At 48.2% G+C, this 26034-nt stretch overlaps 1 protein-coding gene across 1 annotated transcript in view; it reads right to left on the minus strand.

Annotated features, from left to right (window-relative positions):
* Positions 1–12991: 12991 nt before the first annotated feature.
* SEMA6C (semaphorin 6C) overlaps positions 12992–26034 on the minus strand; it is a 55753-nt gene continuing 42710 nt past the window's right edge. Inside the window, exon 17 of the mRNA XM_054998429.1 lies at positions 12992–15666. Within this exon, the coding sequence (XP_054854404.1) occupies positions 14426–15666 (1241 nt within the window). The 3' untranslated portion in view covers positions 12992–14425. The remainder of the gene's footprint in view (positions 15667–26034) is intronic.

The following is a 26034-nucleotide window of genomic DNA, read 5'->3' on the forward strand; positions in this document are numbered from 1 at the left end:
AGAGGGTGCAGAGGAGAGCGACGAGGATGATCAGGGGTCTGGAGACTGAGCCCTACGAGGAAAGGCTGAGGGCCTTGGGAATGTTTAGTTTGGAGAAGAGGAGGTTGAGGGGGGACATGATTGCTCTCTTTAAATATTTGAAAGGCTGTCATTTGGAGGAGGGCAAGGAGCTGTTCCAGTTGGCAGCAGAGGGTAGGACGCGAAGCAATGGGCTTAAATTACATGCAGAAAGGTACCGGCTGGATATTAGGAAAAACTTTTTCATGGTCAGAGTAGTGGAATCAGCTGCCTAGGGAGGTGGTGAGCTCCCCCTCACTGGCAGTTTTCAAGAAGAGGCTGGATGAATACTTGTCAGAGATGCTTTAGGCTGATCCTGCACTGGGCAGGGGGTTGGACTAGATGGTCTCTGTATGGACCCTCCCAGCTCTGTGATTCTATGAGATTAGACCTAAGTCCCAATAATCTGCCTCCGACAGTGGTCATCCAAATTCCTCCAGGAAGTGCATAACAGCCATTCCGCACTGTTGATCTCTTTCATCTGGTCATCAGAGGTATACTGCCTTTGCATATGGAGGCTCCATTCAACTAGGATGACTAGTAGCTATCTATAGCTCTCTCCGTGAAACTGTTTGCCTTCTGGGCTAATAGCCGTCCTTGAAGGCAATGAGTTGCTTAAGATAACTATGCCATCTATAACTAGGCACATCCCGTGATGTGTGGATCAGGCCAGCAGCCCTGAATTCCTAAACTAAGAGCTGCTGGAGCCCTTTCTGAGAAAGCCTAAAACTTTCTGAGAGGTGGAGGGGAATCTGCAGTAACTCCAAAGAAGGCTTGCGTGGAAACTAAGTATCTAGTCCTCATGATTGTTTCACTAGTGCCGTTCCTGGAGGCTCTTGAAATTTATCACACACGTGGCTATTATCTGCAGTTAATTGGATGTAAACCCAGAGAATAGGCATGCCAAATTAAGCAGCGAGCACTTAAAGCTTTCTTTGAAAGAATGCCTTGAAATATTGATGAGGGAGCAAAAGGATTTCGGATTATTTTTGAACCTGGGAAGAGGCAGGCGGCGTCTGCTGTGGCTGCCGTTCTCCTTTGTGGCGGAGCAGGCTGAAGAACCAGGCTGGTATCCATTGCTGCTCTGTTCTCTAAAAAATAAAGTTGCTTTCAAGAGAGCCTGAAATTGGTTCGTGTGGCTGCGGGTTCTGTGATTTCTAACAAATCCGCATGTCAGAGAAGGCTCGTTTCTGCATTCTTGGGAGACTCTTTGTTCTTAGATGCCCATCCAGAATGCACCTGAGAAAGCAGGACCAGTGGTCCATCTAGACCAGTGCTCACACGCTGGCAAACCAGTTACTCTGAAGGGCCCACGTGCTTTGATTCAGAGCCACAAACTTACTCAGTGCTCCCCCACCCCCGCCCTCAGCTTCCAGTCTGCAGCCTGGAGATGTGTGATCTTGGCTTCCTTACAAGGCGGTTGTAGAATTCACAAACCAGAGAATATATGCAATGTGAGAGGGCTGAAATAAAATGATGATGTACTAATTACATTTTTTAAACTCACCTGTTCTCCACGGAGCTTAAGCAAACAGTGTCCCCTCCCAATTTCATCCTCACACACCATTTCACCCTTACACGCTGGAGTAACTCTGCATAGGACGGCACTGCTGGGTCAGCAGCCCCCCTGCCCCCCATCCGCTCTCATGTTGGACTTAATAACAGGCACTTTCCTGCTTCCATTCTGAGGCTGTTAAGGCATTTGGTGTAGTGGTTAAGAGCAGCAGGACTCTAATCTGGAGAGCCGGGTTTGATTCTTCACTCCCAGTTCTCACTACTTGAAGCCAGCTGGGCGACCTTGGGTCAGTCACTTAAGAGCGGCAGGACTCTAATCCGGAGAGCCAGGTTTGATTCTAGGCTCCTCCGCTTGAAGCCAGCTGGGCGACCTTGGGTCAGTCACCGCTCTTCCAGATCTCCCTCAGCCCCACCTACCTCACAGGGTGATAGTTGTGGGGATTAATAACAACACACTTAGTAAATCGCTCTGAGTGGGCATTAAGTTGTCGAGAAAGGCGGTATATAAATCGAATGTTGTTGTTATTTGAGAGTCAAGGCCAAACCCAAAGAGTGCTGGGATCTCCATGTCCAGAGCTGCCAATGTGCCAAGCCTTAACGCTGCATTATAAAAATTGTGCACGCCTCGTTCAGCTCTGAGGCAGCTCTCTTTTGGGGATCCTGAATGCGATCCCAAAATCTGGCCTGCACTTCGGGGATTCATGATCTCCCTCCCTCCCTAAACCTGCTGGTGCTGGGAAGTGCTGTCAAGTTGTAGCTGACTTACGCCAACCCCTGGTGGAGGTTTTCAAGGCATGAGACTAACAGAGGTGGTTTGCCATTGCCTGCCTCTGTATATTGTATTTGAGTGGTAAGCTGCAGTACTGCAGCCCAAGCTCTGCTCACAACCTGAGTTCGATCCTGGCAGAAGCCAGGTTCAGGTAGGCGGCTCAAGGTTGACTCAGCCTTCCATCCTTCCAAGGTCGGTGAAATGAGTATCCAGTTTCCTGGGGGTAAAGCGTAGATGACTGGGGAAGGCCATGGCAAACCACCCCATGACAAGAAGTCTGCCAAGAAAATGTCGTGATGTGACGTCCCCCCCATGGGTCAGTAATGACTCGGTGCTTGCACAGGGGACTACTTTTACCTTTTAAAAATTTATGTTATTTATATTCCGGCTTTCTCACTGAGACTCAAGGCAGATTACATAGTGTGAGATTAGGACAATCAGTGGCAAGGACAAGGGCAGGCATTTCCATACAGTGTCAAGCACATTTCCATAAACAATGTCATGGGGTAAAAGAATATAAGTTTACAAAGATACAGTATTAGCAAGGATCCAGTATGGGGTTGAGGAATTGCTGAAACAGAACATAATCAATTCTAGGACTTGCATTGAACTACATAAAGCACAGGCAGGATATAGGAGTACATATTTAAAGCAACAGATAGTATGTAAGGCAACATAATGGTGAAACGTATGGTTTCTAACTCATTAGCAAAACATCTGGGATCCCTTTCCTGAGGAAAAAAGGCCTTTTTTAATATAGCAACCTTTGTCTTTTTTTGAGGTCTTCCATCCAATTACTATCCGAGGCCGACCCTGCTTAGCTTCCGAGGTTTGATGAGATCAGGCTTGTCTGAGTCCTTATCATCAATGAAACCCTGCAAGCTTTATCAAGGGCATTTGTATCACCCAGTGGCTGAAGCATGGCGGGTACAACCCAGGAACTGGGGCTGGGGTGTACGGTTCAGACCTCATGGTGGCCTTGTCCCAGGTGGTCTTGCTGTCGCTACACTCTTACGAAATGGGCCACCTTGACAGTGGTGGTAAGGACAACAGAGAAATGCTTTGAGTGCTGGGAAGTGCTCCATAACATGCCAAGGTTTTTGATTTCTGAAGGAAAGCGTGCCTCCGAGTGCGTGCAGAATATTTCTCTCCTTGATATGATGAAAGAGCGCTACCTTCTATTTGAACCAGGAATAAGCTTGCCAACTCTGACTTAGGTAGTTCTTGGAGATTTGGGGGTGGACCCTGGGGAAGGAGGGCTTTGAGAGAGGGAGGCCCCCCCCCGAGGGTTATAATGCTGTAGAGTCTATCCTCCAAAGCGGCCATTTTCTCTCTAAGGGCTCTAAGGATGCAATGGAGGGGGTTGCTAGAGCATGTGCAGAGTGCCTTCTACGCTTCTTAGCCTCCAACACAGGACACTAAAGTTGAACACATATTTGGAAATCCCAGCATCCCGGAAGTCCTGAACTACCTCTTTGCAGATACTAAGCAGGAAGTGGGATCTTGTCCGTGTTTGTGTGGCTAATTCCCTCCTCCCTCTTGCTGTCTCTCAGCTGTTCTGACAGATTCTCCTCTGGGCACTTCTTTATTCTTAAAAAAAAAAAATCAGTAATTTGAAGTGCAGTTAAACAAAGACTTAAAGACAGCCTTATGTGAAGCAAGCACTTAAATCTCCCTTAAGGCAGTTTTTAAAACATTTAAAAGGGAACTGCTCCGCTCTGATTATTTATGAGCCTGGGCAGTGGAGGAGTGGAGAGGGGGAAGGAGAAATCTCGTGCGTTTGTTAAAGAAGAGGGGGACAGTTTGGTTGAGATGCTCCCATCATCTAGGCTGGGGTCAGCACGCCTCTCAGGCAGATGTATAGCAGCAGCGTGACAGTCTTTCAGGGGTGGCCACCAAACACAGCTGGATTGGTGTATTGCTCCCCAGACCATAAAGTGACACGAAATTCAGCTCAAAGGTAGAATTTGAGAGTGATTTCAGAGACGCTTACGGTTGCCGACAACCTGGAGAAAAAGGTCCTCTTAACAGAGGCAAGGAGTATCGCAGAGCCCAGGAGCCCCAACTTCTAATCACTAGCAGGGCTTTTTTTCTGGGGAAAGAGGTGGTGGAACTCAGTGGGTTGCCAGCACAGGGGGCAACTCTTGATGGGAGGTGGTGCCCCTGGTACCACATGTGTGTGCACAAAGTGCACGCATGCTCCCAGGACCAATGACGTCAGTTTGGGTCAGCTGGAACAAGGGAGGAGTTTTTTAAGGTTTAAATCGCCCTCTGCGAAAATGGTCACATGGCTGGTAGCTCTGCCCCCTGATCTCCAGACAGAGGGGAGTTTAGATTGCCCTCCGCACTGCTCCAGAGGCACGGAGGGCAATCTAAACTCCCCTCTGTCTGGAGATCAGGGGGCGGGGCCACCGGCCATGTGACCATTTTCAAGAGATTCCGGAACTCCATCCCACCGCGTTCCAGCTGAAAGAAAGCCCTGATTCACGAACACAATTTTTCATCTTCAAGACCTTTGTTCATTTTCATATCTCTTGCTCTTCCCGTTTGTTTCCATTCTCGTTCCCTTGCATTTAAATGAATAAAGTGCCACTCTGCATTGCGTATCTGCTGCTCTCACCAGACTTTTTCCCTGACCTTTTCTGTTGCAAGATCCGTTTGACTTTGCTGATTGGAAAACATAAATATTTGTGGTTCTGCCGACCCTCTCCCTGTCCCTTCCCGGAATTGTGTAACCTGACTGCCAGATCAGGAAAACAAATTAAACAAATTATTCCTATTCTTTCTCGTTACGCTAACGAGCGAGACTTTTAAAACATTTGTTTTGAAATGCTTGCACGTATCGGTTGAGCCAGATTCTCTTCCTTCCGACATTTGAGCAGGCATTCCTCGTACACGTTCAAGTACATCTCTGTTGTCATAAGGACTAGACGTTTCGTGTTTTTAAAAAAATGAAACCTGTTTTATCTTTTACGGACTTGGATTTTGCATCCAGTATTTCATCCTGGGCCAATTCCAGATGGCTAACGTTCACCGCGGAACGTCGCGCCTCGTTGCGGGGAAAATGCGAAATATCGCATTTCCTCGCGTGAGTTTTGCGCGTCGTCGTGTGACGACATGCAAAACTCGCGTGAGGAAACGTGATATTTTGCATTTTCCCCGCAACGAGGCGCAACGTTCCGCGTGAACGTTAGCCATCTGGAATCGGCCCTGCAGTGCTGTGGTGGCGGTGGAGAGTGCTCTCAAGTCATAGCTGACTTATGGTGGGGTTTTCATGGCAAGAGAATAACAGGGGGTTTGCCGTTGCCTGCCTCTTCAACCCTGGCCTTCCATGGGGGTCTCCCATCCAATTACTAACCAAAGCCAACCTTGCTTGAACACTGTGCATAAGATCTCCAAGAGACAACTGGAGAACAGTTCAATGAAAGAGACCAAGCATATACAATTGATTATTAGGAATGGAACTGCAAGCAAGGGGCGGGGGGAGGTAGTTATGAACACCTTTTTACAACCTCACTGTAGCCTGGAAGATGGCTTCTTACCTTGACACGGCCGACCTGGCTACCTGGATCCATGCTATGGTAACACCAAGACTCGACTATTGTAATGCACTATATATAGGTCTCCCATCTAAACTAACTAGGAGACTCCAATTGGTGCAAAATGCTGCGGCGCGACTGCTATCAGGAGCGAGCAGGAACTTGGACATCACCCTCGTTCTGCGGTCACTCCATTGGCTACCTATCCGATACCGTGCTCAGTTCAAGGTATTGGTTATCACATACAAAGCTCTTCACGGCCTTGGTCCGGCATACCTATGGGACCGCCTCCCTCTCTATGTTCCTCCACGGCAGCTTCGCTCATCTGAACAGGGTCTCTTGCAGGTGCCAGCCAGCACATGGGCGAAATCAACAGCAGCCCGTCCATGGGCTTTCTCTGGGGTGGCTCCTACCCTGTGGAACGGCCTGCCTGAGGAGGTCAGGAGAGCCCCCAGTCTCTTGGCTTTCCGCAAACAATGCAAAACTGAATTATTCAAAAAGGCTTTTTTTATTGTAGGGAGAGGCTCTTAGAAGCTTCACTAATGAGTTAAGGACCATAGCCTTCACCACTATGTTGCCTTACGTACTACCTGATGTCTTAAACGTGTGTTCCTATGAGCTGCTTGTGCTTCATGATGTCTAATGTCAGCCCTAGAATTGCTTATGTTCTGTTTCAGCGTTTCTTCAACTCTGTATTGCATTCTTGCTAATGTTGTGTCTTTGTAAAATTGTGTTCATTTACCCCATGGCATCGTTTATGGAAATGTCCTTGATACTGACTGTACTGATCTCACACTGTGTAATCTGCCTTGAGTCTCGGTGAGAAAGGTGGACTATAAATGACATAAATAATAAATTGTTCAGGGGGATGGACTAGATGACTCTGGAGTGCCTTCTGACTCAATGCTTCTATGATTCTAAGAAGGCCAGTATCCCAATGCCCTTGCGTAGATCTATGGTGCAAGCGCATTAGGAGTACTGTATAGGTATCTGGTCACCGTATCTCAAAAAGGATTTTGTAGAGTTGGAAAAGGTGCAAAAATGGAACCAAAACATTAAGGGGTTTCCTAAGAGGAGAAGCTAAGGAATCTGGGGCTTTAAAGACAATTAAGGGGAAGGGGAGGCATACTAGAAGTTTCTAAAATTATGCACGGGCTGGAGGAAGAGGATAGAGAACTACTTCTCCTATCCCTAGCCCATCATATTAGAATTTGGGGGCAGCCAGGTGGAACTGATATTCAATAGTTTCAGGATGGACCAAAGGAATTACTCGAAATGTTGCATACTTCACTTATGGAACTCAGTGCCACAAGATGCAGTGATGACCATTGGCCTGGACGCGTTTGAAATAGGATGTGAGAGAAATTCACAAAGGAGAGTCGTGTCAAGGGTATGAGCCAGTTTGGTGTAGCGGTAAAGAGCAGCGGGACTTTAATCTGGAGAACTGGGTTTGATTCCCCACTCCTCTGCTTGAAGCCAGCTGGGTGGCCTTGGGTCAGTCACAGCTCTCTGGAGCTCTCTCAGCCCCACCCACCTCACAGGGTGATTGTTGTGGGGATAATAACAACAGCATACTTTGTAAACTGCTCTGAGTGGGTGCTAAGTCATCCTGAAGAGCGGTATATAAATCGAATGTTATTATTATAGTGGCTAAGTGGAACCATGTTCAGGGGTAGTATACCTCTGAATAACCGTTGCTTAGAGGCAAGAGCAGGGAACGGCTGTTGTCTTCTTGCTCTGGAAATGGGCTTCTAGGGGCATCTACTTTGCAACTGTGAGCCAAAGAGAGCTGGACTAGAAGGAACTTTGCTTTGCTTCTGCAGGGACCTTCTTATAACCCCAAATGGGTCTCAGACAACAGATTCTCTCCCATCTGCTCCTCAAAAAACCCTACATCACATTACCATGATTTCAAGGTCTGCATGACCCACCCACCCCTCTCTATCTGCCCGAGTCTGCAGACATCCTGTGTCTTCCTTGCTGCTCAGAAACTAGGAGAAAAAATTCAAATAAAAAGGGGCCCCAGCCGTGGGGTCAGGCGCGCGTTTGCTTCTCTTCTGCCCTGCCTTTGGAAATTAATTGAAAAGCAACTTGCCACGGAATGGAAGGAGATTGAATCGTCCAGGGAAACAAGGCAGTGGTGGGGGAACGAGCGTTTAATGCTTGCAAGGTAATCACCGAGTGAGGAAAATCTCGACTGGGTAATTTTCTGCTAAATCCTTCGAGCAGCCCAGGAAATTACATATTCCATCTCCCTTACACACAGACATACATGGGCGCTTGGGTATGCCAGCTTTCTCTTTTTTCCTCTCCATATATATATATATATAATTTTGTTTTTGTGTTGCTGCTCTTTCACGTTATTTTCAAAAAAGATCTCTGGAGGATCATCCCGACTAAGAGCCGTGTATCATTTCGTAATGGGATTGGCAGCTCACCCAGAACTCTGTGGCGGAGGGAAAGCAATTTTGCTAACGGAGCCATAAGCTACGGCGTCAAGAAGGAGAGGGGGGAGAGAAAGCAGGGGAGAGGTCCTGGCAAAAGACACCCTGGGCCCGAGTGCCGCGATTTGGGAGTGCGGCTCAAATCCCCAAGTCCTTGCATGTTCCAGCCAAGCCGTGCTCCAGGCTGCCACAATTGCCTCTGCACATCCAAGAAGGTCAGAGGGAGAGAGAGAGACTTCTCCTTGGGCATGAACAACCTCTTTCTGGCACAGGAGGGGGCCCTGCCTAAATGCCCCCCCACCCCCAATTAATCCTGACAAAGATGCCGCCTGCCACAAAAGGAGAGGCTTAATACAGCTACATGTGTGAACTAGGAGGACTTGGAGCAGTAGAAAAGAGCAAGAGTCCAGTAGCACCTATAAGACTAACAAAATTTGTGGCAGGGTATGAGCATTCGTGAGTCACAGCTCACTTCTTCAGATACAGCTAGAATGTGAGTCCATCTGTCATTATCTTGGAGAGCAGAGTGATATCAGATGGCAAATGACAATAGCAGATGTGATTGGATAGGGTGGGTATGCAGAGGGGTGGCGGGTGCGGAGAAATCAGCATTGGAAATGAGCCAGGAAGCCCAGGTCTCGATTCAGTCCAGGGGGATGCATTGTCTTGAGCATCATTATCAGTTGCAATTCAGCAGTCTCTGTCTCTAAACTCCCTTTGAAATTCCTCTGCAAGATAACTGCTACTTTGGCCTCTAAAGAGCTGGTTGCTTACCAAAAAGAGAGGATGCAAGCTACAATTTTGTTTTTAAAAAATCAGAAATCCAAATTTCATATTTTCCTCCTGCTTCTACACTTCCTTGTTTCCCTTTTTATCTCCTATGTACAAATTAAACAATTGTACAAAACAGAGAGAGGGGAGCAGCTAGTGTGAGCGTTGAGAGGAGATGTCGTGCAGTGGTTATAGTCTGTTGTGTCTGTTCTGTCAGGGCGCCCAGGGGCCGACACCAGGTGCTTCCCTATGTGGGCTGGAAGTGATTTTACTCATCCTAAGTGGAGGGGGGGGGGCACCACCACACCTGTTTTCTAGGAACAGGAAGAACACAAGACCCCGATGGATTATCTGGTTTAATGAACGGCTCTTCTTGCTGACAACAGAAGCCAAAGGAGAGGAAAAGAGGATCGCGCCCAGACGTCTGGCAGGAGCCCAGCAGGAGAAAGGCCCTGGAAGGTTTAACAGTTTACCAGATGTGAGGAGGAGGGGGTGGCAGCTGCCGGCAGAGCTCCTGGTCATCTTTTTCAGCCACCATTCAGAAAGGCAGGATTTGAGTCCAGTGGCACCTTAGAGACCAGCTTTGAGAGTCAAAGCTCCCTTCTTCGGGTACAAGTAGGAGATCTCTGAACCTTTATATCTCACTCAGGAGACAGGAGGGGTGACACAAAGGAAGAATGTAAAAGCCCGATGCAGCTTGACCAGAAGTTAGCATCTGTAGTGAGATAATCCTATGTCTCCGCTCAGCCCCTGGGAGTTCTGTTGTTCTGAACTTGTGAATGAACTCCGTTTCAGCAATCTCACATTGTGATCTACTCTGGACTGTCACTTTTCGGTCAGCAATGGAATGTCCTGGAATAGTAAGATGTTCTCCCACTGGGTTTTGACCGTCTGTGGGCAAGACACAATGTCTGTGTCTTGCCCACAGACAGTCCCCAAATCTTAATGAACGTCTCACTCGTAACGTTCTTCCAAGCACTGACACAGAATCTGGGCCTGGGCCTGGCAATAAACCAAGATGCCAGTTCTGTCCCCGTATTCACTCCGACAGCACAATCACTGGACCCAACAACACCAGTTATACCACCTCCGGTTCTTTTCACTTGTTCATCTTTCAGTGTTATATATGCCCTTCTACTCTCTACCTTGGACAGACAGGTCAGTCCCTACTGACAGGTCCCGAATCGGCCTGAAATGGGCTACTGCGGAGCACAAGTGTGCTCTCACGCTCTGCAGCGGCCTGATCCGGCCCAATCTAGGGAGCACGCCGCACTGTGCGGGAGCACACCACCGAGGTCTGTGCCTCCCCCGCTGGGCAAGTAAGCGGGGGCAGGGGGTGGAGGGTGGGAGTGGAAGATCCCCTGCTCCCAGTGGGGGACTGGCAACCTACTCCGTCTTTTACTTCACCCATCCCACTTCCTGACTGAGATATAAAGGTTCAAGAATCTCCTACGTTTATCTGAAGAAGGGAGATTTACCTCCTGACTCCCTGCTTTGCTTCACCCCACCTACCTCCTGACTGGGGTGTAAAGGCTCAGGCAGCTCTACTCCTTCTCGGATCTGAAGGAGGGAGCTCTGACCCTCGAAAGCTCATCCCTTGAAAATCTTGCAACTGGACCCAAATCTTGCTGTTCTGTGCCAGACCCACACGGCTACCAACTTGTGACGTTTGGAAAGGGAGGCCTTTCCACGGGTCAGCACTGAACTCTGTGGCAGATTCCATTACGGTTTCCTCCAGTTCACTGCGCTTGTTTCCTGCCTTCCTCCAAGGAGTTCAGCGTCGGATGTGCATTTCACCCCTTCCCATTTTATGCTCCTAACAACCTGGGTGGGTAGGTTAGGCTCTGAGTGAGCGGCCCGAGGACACAAAGGAAGCTTACAGCTGTGGGTTCCGCAGGGTATTCAATGCCAATCACCATCTCCAGTCAAAAAGGCTGAATATTCCAAGACATGTGTTGGTTCCCTGCCGTGTTGCACCCCACAGTATTTGGGTGTTTGAGTGTATTATCTGAGGAATTACAAATGCCGCATCTTTGCGGATTTGGATTTAAATTAATTACTTATTTGTAGCATAAGCTTTCGAGAACCACAGCTCTCTTCATCAGATGCATCTGATGAAGACAGCTGTGGTTCTTGAAAGCTGTCGGTGCATCTGACAAAGAGAGCTGTGGTTCTCAAAAGCTGATGATGCATCTGACAAAGAGAGCTGTGGTTCTCGAAAGCTGTCGGTGCATCTGACAAAGAGAGCTGTGGTTCTCAAAAGCTGATGATGAATCTGACAAAGAGAACTGGGTTCTCGAAAGCTGTCGGTGCATCTGACAAAGAGAGCTGTGGTTCTCGAAAGCTGTCGGTGCATCTGACAAAGAGAGCTGTGGTTCTCAAACGCTGATGATGAATCTGACAAAGAGAACTGGGTTCTCGAAAGCTGTTGGTGCATCTGACAAAGAGAGCTGTGGTTCTCGAAAGCTGTCGGTGCATCTGACAAAGAGAGCTGTGGTTCTCAAAAGCTGATGATGAATCTGACAAAGAGAACTGGGTTCTCGAAAGCTGTCGGTGCATCTGACAAAGAGAGCTGTGGTTCTCAAAAGCTGACGATGCAGCTTTCCTCACAGGGTTGTTAGGAGAATAAATTGGGAGAACCAAGCAAACCATCTTGAGTTTCATGGCGGACAGGTGGCATAAAAATGTACTAGATAGAAGGCAAGGGCGACTCGACTGCAGGGGAACTGGCCGCCCTGGGGAGCTGAAACCAGGAGAGTTGTGTAATGTGCAAAACAGAAATGTTTGGGATGGCATGCTTGTGAAGGAAGCCATCTGTAGTGGGACAGAATGGACCAGGAGGGCCCCTTCGTACAGGAGGGAGGAGTGGATACTACGTTGCTGGGTACCTGTGTAACCCCACATTCTGCATTGCTTATTGCTTTGTTTATTATATATTCTACACAGCATGGCCACATTGACGCTTGCTTTGTAATGTACAATTGCTTTCTCGCTCTGTAATCTGCCTTGCATTTCAGTGAGAAAGGTGGGCCATAAATAAGCTTAATAATGATAATGGTGATGATGGTACTAATAATAATAATAGAAGACTCATGGCAGCCATATCCATCAACAAGAAACACAGCTTTCTCAGGACACAGAGGATATATATTTCAAGCATTGTGTTGGAGATTCCTCCAAATATCACATTTACAGAGCCTCGGTTCTAGCGGACGGTGCATCGGGGGTTTGGCTTCCTACACAGTAGGACATATTTCTTTTTACTTCTCTTGTATGAAGTTAGAACAATGAAATATACATTATATTTATATTTCTACTTATGTACAATCCTTTTAAAAGGTTTCCAGGGAGCGCTGAGCTCCCTGCTCACATGTTAAAAACCAGGGTGGGTTGGCCGTCCCGTGCTGCTCCCACAGCTGTCCTGCCCTTCTTCCGGGATGCTGCAGCGTTCTCCGGCTGCCATTCATTGTCCATTTAGGCAGACTGGAAAGCGTCTCTCGACAAGGTCTCCAGGCTGGTTCTCAAATCCGCAGGAAGAAGAAACTGGCAACTTTGCGGGGGGGGGTGGAGATGTCCTGTTGAAAGCCCTGCCTCTGTCACCCCTGGCCAGCAAGAAATCACCTGCAGCCAAGGAGGGGGTGATTAGCAAACCTTTACGGAGTGGTAGCGAGTTGGGCCCAAAGCCCACGGGTACCTTCTCCAGTGCCAGAAGCCTCCCCCGATCCAAGAGGCTTTGGTTCCGGAGAAGCCACCGCTTCCTTCTTTTCTTTTCCTCCCCCTTCCTGTTTCCGTTGTGAACTAGCCACAAACTATCAACAGAGGCACGGGCTAAAATTCTCAAAACTGTTTTGGACTTATACGCGAGTTTGGATTTACCGATCAATTTTTTTTTTAAAAAAAAAACCCCAATACCGCTGGAGCCAAAGAAGTCATTGACAATCCACCCCAGTTCCTTAGATCTTGAAATAATTCTGGAAAGCAGCCAAGTTGCAGCAAGGCCGGGGAGAATGTCCAGGACTGACAGCGATGGGGCCAAACCGGACAGTCAGCTGTCGTCGAAACAGATGCCCTTCAGTATTTCCTCGCTGTCTTTAAAACAGCAGATACAGGGAACAGAAATACGGTGTAGAAACTCCTGGTTTTTGTAGGGCCTGTCAGGTGCTTCTCAGTGTTATATTCTCCCCATAAGGAGCATCCTCGATCTACTAGCCACAACGTTCTCCTTGGCTGAGAACGGTGCTGAAGATGTAAGCCCGGAGAAACGACGAGGACCTCGTGTTCTGGAAACCCTTTCTTTCTGCCAAGGATGGGCATGGATGGTGTGCCATCTCCACAAACATTTCCTAATGTTCGGAGTGTGCTTTGCATTTCCAAGATGGCCACCAAAGAGATGCCATATTCTGGCCTCAGGGGGAAAAAAGTGCTCGTACCGTGGACGGAAGGGCCACGCTTTTCCACTGGTGGGGAACTCTGTGAACGTGCTGTGTTCTAGTCCCCTTCCCGAAGGTGCCTGTGCGCTGGTCCAGAAGCCAACTTGTTCCACTCCCAGCTGGGTCCTCCAGGCCACACGGCATGTTGAGTTCTCTCTCTGGGAGCCACTGCGGAGTTCAGGAAGGAATCTCAGCCGAAGCTCACAAGATCTGGGAGTCGTGCCTCTCAAAGTGAAAGCAGGCGGCCCGTAGAAACTGCGGAGATGTAAACCAACCTGGGACAGGGCCCTATCGCTGCATCCACAAGCGGGACTCAGCACTCGGTTTTTGTGATTTTCCTGTTCTAAGCAAAGTTTAAGCACAGAAATTTAAGAGCCCCAATCCCGTGGAGGTGTCTGAGCAAGCGTCTTGCACAACTCGGTAGCCTCTTCCCCCGCTTCCTACTGCCTCTTGCCCTGACTGGCCAAACTCGTTCACTCTCTGCTCTTCAGCTGCCCCTGGCCTCCGCCTTACTTTCCCTCCCTCTTTATTTGCAGAACTAAAATTATGGGCAAGATCACTGAGGTTGGCACATGCACAGCCTTGCCCGAGAGGCTTCCCTGCCCGCCCCCCAGTGTCCAAGTGGCAGCCGAATGACTTTGGCAGGATTCTGCATGGCCCTCGGGACAGCTGCCGCTCACAGGAGGCATCCACTGGGAATAAAGTAAGCCCAGCGCTTCCTCCCACTGTTCGCAAAGCAGGCCCCTCCCTACCGCAAGGCACGCTGGGATTTACAGTCCCCGGGAAAACCATTTCTCCAGCTGCCTCTGGTTGGTAAATGGTAAGATGGGAGGGCCGAAAGAGCAGGCGGAGGAGAGATCCTACGCCTCTGAGCGAGAAATAGCCCCTTGTCCAAATGGCTCAGTAATTGAACTGCCCTGAGGTCTGGGCCGGAGGCGAAGAGGGCATGAACAAAGGCGCTGGTGGCACCCCTGGTTTCATCATGGAGACTGATCGCTTGATGCCTCCCTGGCTGGGCAACGAGACCTGGTCGCCGTAACTGTGCTGCCTGGCTAGGAAGATGCTGTGGCCCTCCTGCGGCACCGAGGTCCCCGTGGAGTGCATGCGGGTGAGAAGTGCGGGCGGATGCCGCCCCGACTGGCTGAGGCTGTGGTGCCGCGCGAGCATCCCGCCTCCGCCAACGTTCACCAGCTTGGGGGCTACGCAGAGCGAGTGTCTGTGAGAGGGGTGCCTGCCTGGTTTCTCCAGGCATGCTTGAGGAGGTGGATCTGGAGGGACGTCAAGCCGCCGAGGCAGGCTGTCCCGGGGCAAAGTGGACGAGCTGTAATAGGGGGCGCTCTCGACATCCGGGATCTTGGGCTGCACCCGGTTGGCGAAGGACAGGCCAGAGTGCGGAGCCGTGGCCGGAAGATGCCCAGGGACCTTTGGCGGGGAGCTGCTGCTCTCATGGAGGTGCTTCAGGAGCTCTTCCAAAGTGGTGACTTCCACCCCTTTGGGCAAGTAGCACTGAGAGTGGCGCACTAGGACACGCTCCGAGTTTGGGATCTTCTTCTCGTCCACATAGCCTGCGAACGGCGCATCGTAGCCGTGGAGATTGCTGGGAAGGGCCACGGTGCTAGGGAAGGGCAAGGCGTGGCTGCTGGAGATCGGGGTGTGGAACAAGTGGGCCTTCCCTTGAGATTCCTTGGCATTGTTGAAATTCTGGTTCTTCTCCCACTGGTTCCGGATGGCTTTCATATTCTTCATGGGCAGCTCGGGGGTGGATTCGGGCGTGGGCAAACCCGAGAGCTCCGGGTGATCCTTGACCCCCGCTTTGGCTGTCATGTTGGGCATCTCCTTCTCGTTCGGCAGCAGCGTGGTGTAGAGCTTCGGCACGGTCGCTTCCATCAAGCCCTCTTTGGCCTGGTTCTCCAGGAGACCGTTCATCTTGGCCAGGCTCCGGAGAGAGAGCGGGCGCTGGATGCTGCCCTCGGGGTCTTTGTTGCCGTGCTTGGCCTTCTGGAAAGCATGGCTGCAGTAGCAGGAGACAAAGAGGCCTGACAGGAAGGCCCCCAAGGCGAAGGCCACGAAGATGCAGCCGATTAGGAAGGTGAAATGGACGGTCTTCGAGCCATCCTTCCCCTCTGATTCCTGCCGCACTCCTAAAATAATTTGGACACACAAAAATCAGAATTAGAAACTAGAGGAAACCATCGGTCCGTCCCCCGCTGTCGTCATCTTAGATTGACCCAAGGAGTTATAAAACTAGGGTGAAATGGGTGGGGGGAGGATTGGAGGAAGGACCGAATTTCATTTCATTCGTTATTACTTTATTGCTGCCTTGAGGATCCATTCCACTAACTGTGGCTCCTACTGGTACAAGGAGCCTCTTGGGTCGGGCGCCCCGCTGGCACCCCGTTCAGTGGGGGTGTGGGGTTTTCTCCTCAAAAGGAAATGGAGCGTTTCCAAGGGAAGTCAGACCAAGTGCCAGAAGGAAGGAAATGGGCATGGTGCGTTTTGGACAGAGGGGAGAAAACGGGCATCGATGTGGAATAGCCAGTGGAGGATGAGATGGTGGAAATGAGGTGGGAACGGATGACAGGAGGGGAGATGTTGGACCCCCACGGGGAGCTGAGCGGGGCAGACTTTGCTCCTGAGCGTGGGCAGAGGGAGCCCAGCAGAACAGCGGCGGCCAGAGCAACCTTTAACTGGCCAGTGCAAAGCGTCAAGGTTTCTTCTCCACGTGTGTTCAAGAAAGAACTCTGCATGGAATATATACGGTGGCCGCGTTTACCTTTTAAAGGACAAACCAAGGGAGATCTGACATCCAGATCTCTCGGGGCGCAGAGAAAGATCCTGCATTTCTATCCCACTGTGAAATGCAAATTTCTGTCTGTAGCGAGTCGCGACCTCATCTCACCTTTGATTAAAGTTGCAACCTTCACTCAGTTTTGCAAATACCTGCTTGATGATTGTGTTTTAAAGGGGGAAAGATGTGTTTGTAGAGGACCCAGCCATGTTAGTCTGCAGTTGCAAAATAGTAAAGAGTCCAATAGCACCTTTAAGACCAACCAACTTTATTGTAGCATAAGCTTTCAAGAACCACAGCTCTTTTCGTCAGATGCATCGTCAGCTTTCGAGAACCACAGCTCTCTTCATCAGTGCATCTGATGAAGAGAGCTGTGGTTCTCGAAAGCTGTCGATGCATCTGACGAAGAGAGCTGTGGTTCTCGAAAGCTGTCGATGCATATGATAAAGCGAGCTGTGGTTCTCAAAAGCTGTCGATGCATCTGACGAAGAGAGCTGTGGTTCTCGAAAGCTGTAGATGCATCTGACGAAGAGAGCTGTGGTTCTCAAAAGCTGTAGATGCATCTGACAAAGAGAGCTGTGGTTCTCGAAAGCTTATGCTACAATAAAGTTGGTTAATCTTAAAGGTGCTACTGGACTCTTTACTATTTTGTAGAGGATGTGCGTCTTCTCGTTTAAGATGGAGATGGAGATGCATTATCTGCTTGATCCCCATCACGGGCAGACTGCCCTCCTGTCTCAGGCCCGGGGGGTCTCCCAGTCAACTTGTTGTGTCTGAATGGGGGAATCTGAACCCAGAAAGTTACAGCTGTGCTGAGCTGCGACGGAAAGAGACAGGCACCCGTAACCCACCCAAGGTTCGGAGTGGAGGGCTTAGCCTGAAGTTCTCTCCCACGCACTTCACTGAAGGAGAGGGAAGCGTTGGGTGTACGGAAAAGGAAATTGCATGTTGCTGTTTCTAGTTGCCAACCTCCAGGTATGGCCTGGAGACTGTCTGGAATTACAACTGATCTCCACACTACAGGGATCAATTCCTCTGGAGAAAATGGTTGTTTTGGAGGGTGAACACTACAGCATTATATCGACCCCCTCCCACCCGAAGTCCTTTCTGAATCTTCACCCCCCAAATCTCCAGGAATTTCTCATACAAGAGTTGGCAACCGTGTGATTGACACAAATGGAGAATTCACTTATTTAAGAGTGCCGGGAATGCAGGCAGAGCCAAGGACTCCCGTTCGGCTGAGCCAGCCACGAAACCCTTTGCATATTAAAAACGCCTTCTGCAGTTTTCAAAAAACCATTTCCCGCACCAATTTTATTGCCAAAGAAAACTGAACAATTACCTAATAAAATACTAATTTAAGAACATCATTAATTTAAATGTTTAAAAAGGTGTTACATAAAATTTTCTTTTATGAAGCCCTTTTAATGGGCAAGGGAAAAAAATATTATTTAATAAAATGTTACTTTCATTGCTGGATATATAAAATCACTTTATGCTTTAAAGAGGCAGAATCTACAGCCTTATAATGCTGTATTAATACCAATTACTGCTATTAATTTCAGTAGTGATTTTTGTTACAGAAAACCAGCTCCACGGCTGGATGCATCACACTTTTAATGGAGCAGAGATATAATTATTTTATTAATCAAGAAATTCTTTTTATCGGTTTCCTGATGTGTTTTGTTAATTATCTTCTTGACTCGATAAATGCTTTTCAGACATGAACCCTGACAGCTCTGGCCTGTTTAAAAACTTAATTCTGCCCTTTGCCATGTAAATAATTACCACGTCCGTTGCACTTCCAAAAAATATGTGTCATTTCTGTATAATGTCTGGTCAGATATTGGGTTCTAGAACAAGAAGCCAGGGTGGCAAATTAGCAGGGCTGAAAAGTGCACTTCAGAAAGGCATTCTGTACATGCTCAGAGGCACCTCGTTTTTCCAGGTTGCTGGCCAAATTTCTGATTCTGCAAACTTTATTCTGCTCCTATGGTCTGGCGGAATCTCAAGACATTCACGCAGTGCGGGGAGATAAAAGGGTTAAGATAGAAACCGGGAGCACTGAACTGTTTAAAAATTCACATGCTTTAAATTAATACGGAATAAGAGACAGAGACAGCCAAGAGGGTCCGGGCTGCGTCGGAACGACTCAGTGCCTTCCAGACCCGTTCTATCAGGTAAAGCAATCAACGCTCTGAATGGTTCATTATTAAGAATGCAGAAAAAGGATAAAATACATTTTTTTTCCATGGGCTGGGGAGAGGGAGAGAGGTGGTAGTGTGGAATAAAAGAAAACAGATGGGGAAAGAAATAAGGGACAGAGATCTGAGCAAAAGGGGACAGCGTGACTCATAGGTTGTCTATTCTCCCCAGGGCATCCGGAGGTCTATTCTAAAGTACGTGGCTTGCAGATCAGGGCGGTGTTCCTATGACTGGGCTTAGGTTACAATTTCTGAAAAAAAGGAAAAGAGGCACCTATATTGGATTGAACTTGGCAGACTTCCGAGTTCCACAGAACTCTTCACTCTCCAACAGTTCAGAAAAGGAAGCTGCTGCATATTCCACCCACAGCAGATGTCTGCCCCGTCTTTCCCTTCAGGTATTCAGTGGACAGACCCTAGAAAGGTCAGTGCATGGAGCGGGAAGGAAAGGTGACTGTGAGCCAGACATGAGGGACCTACACCGTCAAAGAGAACCTGAAGTGATACGACAGATCTCTTTTTCAGGTAGCAGAAACTAGGAGAGCTGATTGGAAAAGTTTGGCTGATGAAGAGCTCTGTGTAACCTCTGAAGTCTACGTGATGCCACCAGTACATGGTGGACCAATCAAAGGATTCGTCCACCCGTATTTGGACAGGATATTTATCTTCATTTGGGGGTATTTTTATACCGATATTAATGCTGAACCATAGCGGTTTGTGGAAAAGACGGGCCAGAAATATTTTAACAAATACATCAAATTGTCATTGCGGGGAGATGCTTGGCACGGACACACAGAGAGAAGAAACCTTCAAGTTGCAAGGCCTCAGTTGGGGCACCGATGATCAGGAGGTGTCTTCCCCAGGGAGGGGGGGTAACACCCACCCAGCTCAAAGCGTTTGTTCCTTCTGAAAGCAGCTGTTGGTGGGCTCAGAAGAAATGGAGCCAGGAAGCCACGCAGCCACTGCCTCCTTCTGAGACACGCTTGGGATCGACTGAAGAGCACATGGGTGGCTCCAAAGCAAGCCCCTCTCCAGTGGCATCTGGAAGGGGGGATTTTCGCGGTCCTCAAAGGTGCAAGCCCGAGCATCAGAGGGGCAGCCAGAAGGGAAGAAAGAAGTCTTTCCATTGCTTCCCCACCATCCCTGCACCAGAAAGCGTTTCTGCGGCAGGCCTTGAGAACGGGCGAAAGAATCAACCAGGTTTGCCTTTCCGCCTCTCCTAAAAACCATGCAGTTAGTAATCTGCGAACACAGTTAAGGAGGCGCAGGCACGTCCGGCCCCTCTTGGTCACTCGGAGCACGCACGCTGCCCGTCATGAGAGCAGCCAGACGAGCATGACAAAGTGACACATGTCCATGCGGCAGACGCTGATCTGCTAAAGAAGCCAGGCGGGGGCAGGACGCAAGGGGGAGACAGGAAGAACCAGGCACACCACCGAGACACCAACCAGGCCATGAGCCAGCCACTGCTCCCATCCATCCATGAAGCCGGGCCTGCCGATTAATTTGTCCTTTGACAGTTACTTTCTCGGCCTGCCTCCTCGAAACATCTCTGCCAGACTCGAGAACTCTGATCGGCAACTAGTTTTGCTAGACAGACCTTCATATAGAAGGCGCAGTCCAAAATCAGCGGCTTTCTCCCCTCTGTTGGCTCATCATGATTAGAAACTCGAACTTGGCACTTCAAAGGAGCAGAGATGGCCAGAGCAAGCTGGACCCTTGACACCATCTGCCCAATTAAAACAATAAAGAGTCCAGTAGTACCTTAAAGACTAACCAACTTTATTGTAGCATAAGCTTTCGAGAACCACAGCTCTCTTTGTCAGATGCAACTTTATTGTAGCATAAGCTTTCGAGAACCATAGCTCTTTGTCAGATTCAACTTTATTGTTGCATAAGCTTTCGAAAACCACTGCTCTCTTCGTCAGATGCAACTTTATTGTAGCATAAGCTTTCGAGAACCACAGCTTTCTTTGTCAGATGCAACTTTATTGTAGCATAAGCTTTCAAGAACCATAGCTCTCTTTGTCAGATTCAACTTAATTGTAACATAAGCTTTCGAAAACCACTGCTATCTTTGTCAGATGCATCTCACGATGCATCTGATGAAGAGAGCTGTGTTTCTCGAAAGCTTATGCTACAGTAAAGTTGGTTAGTCTTAAAGGTGCTACTGGACTCTTTACTATTTTGCAACTACAGACTAACACGGCTAACTCCTCTGGATCTATGCCCTATTAAAGGTTCTCCTTCCCCCTTCCTGGCTGCTGGTCACAGAAGGAGCATTTCCAAGAAAGGTTTTCTCGTTGCTCACTTTGGCAGCCCCTTCCCAAATCTTCCTCTGGACAACTGCCCAGGATTACACCACGTTAGAGCCGACCCAGCTTTTGAATTGCGTCTCCTGCTTTGGAAAATCTCGAATCTCTCTCTGATTATGTCCCTTAGGGGTTTTAAAACTCGCGTATATAAGCAGGAATTATTAGTGTGCGTGTGTGTGTCTGTGTGTGTCTCTGAGTGTGTGCACACTCACAAGTTCTTCAGGGTTTTTTTCCCCCTGCAGTTGACCTAGACCCCCCATTGCTCAGACAGGCTATATGTACTTGCTGTGTTCTGGTGGGGAGGGTGTCAGAGGGCAAACAGAAAAAAAATCTTTCCATTTATGCCTCAAATTTTTCACACAAAAGAAAAGAGGCCCTTGCAGACGAAATTGTGTAAGCTTGAGCACACCTGGGAACTGCAAAAAATAAAAAACCCATCATTTTGTCGCAAAACAAGAGAATGAAACAGCATTTCCCAGGGAGAAAACACAGGAAGTACAGACCCCAAGGAAGTGGGCCATTTCTTTCAAAAATTTGACCCCCAGTTGGGGGAGAGGAGAGACAGCAGTGGAGAGAAGTTTAACCTCAGCCCGCAAAACTGGACTGGGGGCCAATCATCCCCCCCCCCCCAAATCAGAGCCATTTGGAAGCAAATGGGGGTTAACAGTTAATGGCCAAACAGCATACTTTAGAAACCGCTCAGGGCTTGGCTTTGTTCTAAAAATGCACATCTAGAATCTTGTTTCTAACAGGAGCCAACCAGAAGGACTAGCGTCTAGCAGTAGACTGCCTTTTGCGCAGAACTTTCATGAAGCTGTGTTATGTGCCGTCAAGTCGCCTCCGACCTAGGGCGACCCTAAGAATGAAGGGCCTCCCAAACGTCCCACCGACAGACTTGCTCAGATCCTGCAAACTGGAGGACGTGGCTTCTTTTATGGAGTCAAGCCATCTTGTTTTCAGCCTTCCTCTTACTGCCTTCCACTTTTCCTAGCATTATTGACTTTTCCAGAGATTCTTGTCTTCTCATGATGTGACGAAAGTACGATAGCCTCAGTTTTGTCATTTTAGCTTCTAGGGGAAATACAGGCTTGATTTGATCTAGGACCCACTTATTTGTCCTTCTGGCCGCCCATGGTATCCGCAAAACTCTCCTCCGGCACCACATTTCAAATGAGGGAGCTACACTCCATGTTGTCTAATGTCAGTCCTGAATTGATTACGTTCTCTTTCAGCATCGTATTGGACTCTTGCTCATGCTCTGTCTTTGTAAACTTGTATCTATTTACGCTATGGCATTGCTTAGGGAAATGTCCTTGATACTGATTGTACTCATCTCATAACTGTGTAATCCGCCTTGAGTCTCAATGAGAAAGGCAGACTATAAATAAAATAAATAAATAATAATAAAAAATAATCTTGGAGCCGTGGCACATCAGAAATGCAAACAATGTTATTCAGGACGCTTCTGGAAAGTTATTCAGGATGCTAGCAGGACGCTTCTGGAAATCACAGTGTGAAGGAGATCGCCTTCCCCTGTGTAGCCCCAACTGTAGATATCCAGAGGTAGACTGCTCCTGAACACGGAAGCTCCATTCTGCCATCAAGGCTAAATAGCCTTTGATGGGCCTGCTATCCAAGAATTTGTGTTCTGCTCTTTCATCCTTCCTGCCGCTGCTCTCTCCAAAAAGGGCCATCATGTTTCCCCCCCAATAATAACGCATTTTAAAATGTAAATCGGTTTGAAGATGAGACCGGCCTCCACCCCAACTTGAATCGAGAGGATTCTTTTTACCTTCTGATCAATATTTGCGTGGGGGGAGGGTGTTGCAAATGGCTTCGTTTTCCAGCATTGATTAATTAAATGTCATGAGAAGATTTCAGAGTCTAATTTGTGAATTCTATTTATAACCTTTTCTCCTGGAAATCCAGATTTCGGGCAGGGTTTTTAAACAATCTCCTTTCTAGGCAAACATGATTTCTCTCCCCTCCCCCTCCGACTTCCTCTATAAAATAAGAATTTAATCTTCTGCTCTAAGGGGAAAAGAGGGGGAAAGTAACTTCTTTCTTTTGCAACCAAAGCTTGGAACAGATGCAAACTGCAGCGAACCACAAGAGTTTACACAACTGCTAATTCGAAAGCCATGTCACTTTGTGTGATTTTTTTTTAAAGTAAGAGAAACACACACTCCACTCTCGGTGGGGGGAGAAACCGAGTCTGCACTTCTCTTTTGACAACTCTGATACTGCCACCAAACGCTCATTTTGTATCTCATAAAATGAGGTGGGGGGTTGGGGGAGAAGATTGCCTGCACCAAAGGAGGTTGGATTCTCTTTTTCTCTTGCTTTTTCTCATCTATGTGGAGTAACGGAGCTTTAACAGAGAAATGACCCGCTGGGCCTTTAATGTAAAAATTATAAGGTGTCTTCTCTAAAGCAATGTCCATTGAATTTTGGAGGTAGCAAAATTACAAGTATAGCATTTGCAAAGATATGATAGGTGTTGTAGAGAAAAATGGAAAATGGAAATATGTATTATTTTTCTTTGCTCTTTTTCTTTAATTTTTGTTCTCTTCTTTTCTCTCTCTCTCTCTCTCTTTTCTTTTTTCTTTTTTTTCTTTTTTCTCTTCCCTTCTAATTGGGATTTTAAACTTATTGATAAAATAAAAAGCTTTCAAAAATAAAGCCATGTCCGTTGCTAGAGTTTAGACTGGAGTAACTCTTTTTAGGATCATAGATCCAGAGGAGTTAGCCGTGTTAGTCTGTAGTAGCAAAATCAAAAAGAGTCCAGTAGCACTGTCGAAGGCTTTCATGGCCGGAGAACGATGGTTGTTGTGGGTTTTCCGGGCTGTATTGCCGTGGTCTTGGCATTGTAGTTCCTGACGTTTCGCCAGCAGCTGTGGCTGGCATCTTCAGAGGTGTAGCACCAAAAGACAGAGATCTCTCAGTGTCACAGTGTCACCTCTGAAGATGCCAGCCACAGCTGCTGGCGAAACATCAGGAACTACAATGCCAAGACCACGGCAATACAGCCCGGAAAACCCACAACAACCATCAGTCCAGTAGCACCTTTAAGACTAACCAATTTTATTGTAGCTTATGCTACAATAAAATTGGTTAGTCTTAAAGGTGCTACTGGACTCTTTTTTCTTTTTAGGATTGCACTGTTAATGCGTGGAAATAGATGGCTGAAGCTTTGCATGGCATGGACGCGAATAACAGCTGGTAAATAACATCTCACCACTGTCTGCTAAAGGGACAGGGATTTTTTTTTTCAACCAGGCAGTTGGAGAAGGAAAGGACAGAAGGATGGCCACCAGTTCTTGAGCCCCCCCCCTCTCTCCCCATCTTTCCAGGCCTGGCTGAGGAAACAGGAAGTCTGTCTGAGCAAAATAAATCACTTCTTCAGGCTGACCTCAAGGTACTCAGCAGGACTTTCAATTCCCTTCCTCCCTTCGGATCCTCTTCCCCCCACCCTTCTCTCTCTCTCTCCTTCGCTCTTCTCTAAATTCAGCATACAGGCCCCACAGCTGTGCGATTGTCATTTACAAACCAAAAGAAAAGGGGTTCCTTGTAATGCTTTTCCCAGGCTCCACCTCCGCCCGCATCTCTTGCTATCACTCTCAGCAGCAGCTCAGAAACTTGTGCACCGCAACAAATGCCGTTTCAGGGGGGCAGCCCTGTGGGTCTGCAGCCAAAGAGCAGGATCCGGGAGCTTTGACTCTCTCGAAAGCTCTTGCCTTGGAAATCTGGCTGGTCTTTAAGATACTACAAATGCAGATGATTAAAAGATCTCGTAAGCCCATGGAGGCTGCCCGCCGCATCTCTGTGTGAACCATTTCAGGGCCGGCCTCTCTCCAGTCAGCCTCCTTTGAGGGAGCAAGCGGGAGGGTGATTTTGCCACGTTCCCGTCATATCAGATGCGGAAAGATGTGGCAGAATCGCTTTTCGCCAGAGAAGATTGCCTGTTGTACCTCCTGCATGAGTTGCTGCTCTGGGCCTACCTCCTTAGGATCAGGGCACATTAAGAAAGACGGGGAGAGAGTTCCTCTGAGCCTACAGCAGTTGTACACAGCTTAGGAGGAACTATCCAAAAGCAAGGGAAGGGTGACTCATATTTTAGCGCTGAAATGAAAGTCCGCGGCTATCAGAAGTTCCATGCCTGAACTGCTTCCAGGGCTCTGCCACGGCCCCTTGAGTTCTTCAGTTAGAGGGTCTCGGGGGCAGGTGAGGAGAAAGCCTTTCTTGTGCCCGAGACCCTGAAGAGCAGAGTGGGCGATGCTGTGCTAGAACGGGCTGAAATGTGGCTCAGTGGCGCCCGATTGGCCTGTGGAGGGTCCTGAGTTTTGTTTCTGGGGTGAAAAGATGCGAAGCTACGGGGCCACGGGAAAGACCCACGAACGTGGAGAGGTAGCTTTTGCCGGACAGAAGAGGCAAGGGTATCAGAAAAGTCCTACTGCAACTCTCCCTAAAAGGGGTTTGGGTTTTTGTTGTTTGAGAGCGCGTGCACATTTGAGGTTACATTGTGTAATCTTAAGCAGAGTTATAACTTGTAAGTCCGCGGACATCAACGGACCGGAAGGGGGGAAACTCTGTTGAAGACTGCATTGCAGACGTGCTTTTTGCCTTATTTAATATATAAGACACACACATACACCCCAATTCTTTGCAAGGTCATTTCTACATGCTTTGAGGTTCTGTGGGCTGCAGCGCATGGCTACGTGTTGTACCTTTGTGTAGAGTTTGTAGACAGATTTCAACAAGGGGGGATGCAGGGGGGTATCAGGCGGACCACCCCCTTCGACGTTCCCAGGTGCAAGTTTTTTAAACATCCAGGCATCAAATCAGTGTATGGAAGTTGGAGACACACAATCACTTTGGAGTGTTAAAAGAAGGTAAAAGGCTTGGCTCCCCAAGACATGGTATTCTTTTAACAACCCCCTTGTTGCCTCTGTTCAAACAGGTTTTGCAGGTTTTAGCAACAGAACCCAAACCTACCAAAGCTATTTAGACCAGTGGTGATGGTGTATGCGTTCTTTTTAGAAAAACCCCTTTCAGCTCAGAGACAGAACACTGGCGAGGGGTGCGTGTTAGAAAGCTGCTTGCACAGTTTTGTGTTGTCCCAAGTTCAAAGGTCATTTGTAACAAAGAGATTTTTTAGTCCACATGGTGGTGGGAGAAGTTAATGGGTGATCTTTCAAACCA

This window comes from Eublepharis macularius, chromosome 1, assembly GCF_028583425.1.
Source record: "Eublepharis macularius isolate TG4126 chromosome 1, MPM_Emac_v1.0, whole genome shotgun sequence".
In the NCBI taxonomy this organism is placed as follows: domain Eukaryota; kingdom Metazoa; phylum Chordata; class Lepidosauria; order Squamata; family Eublepharidae; genus Eublepharis; species Eublepharis macularius.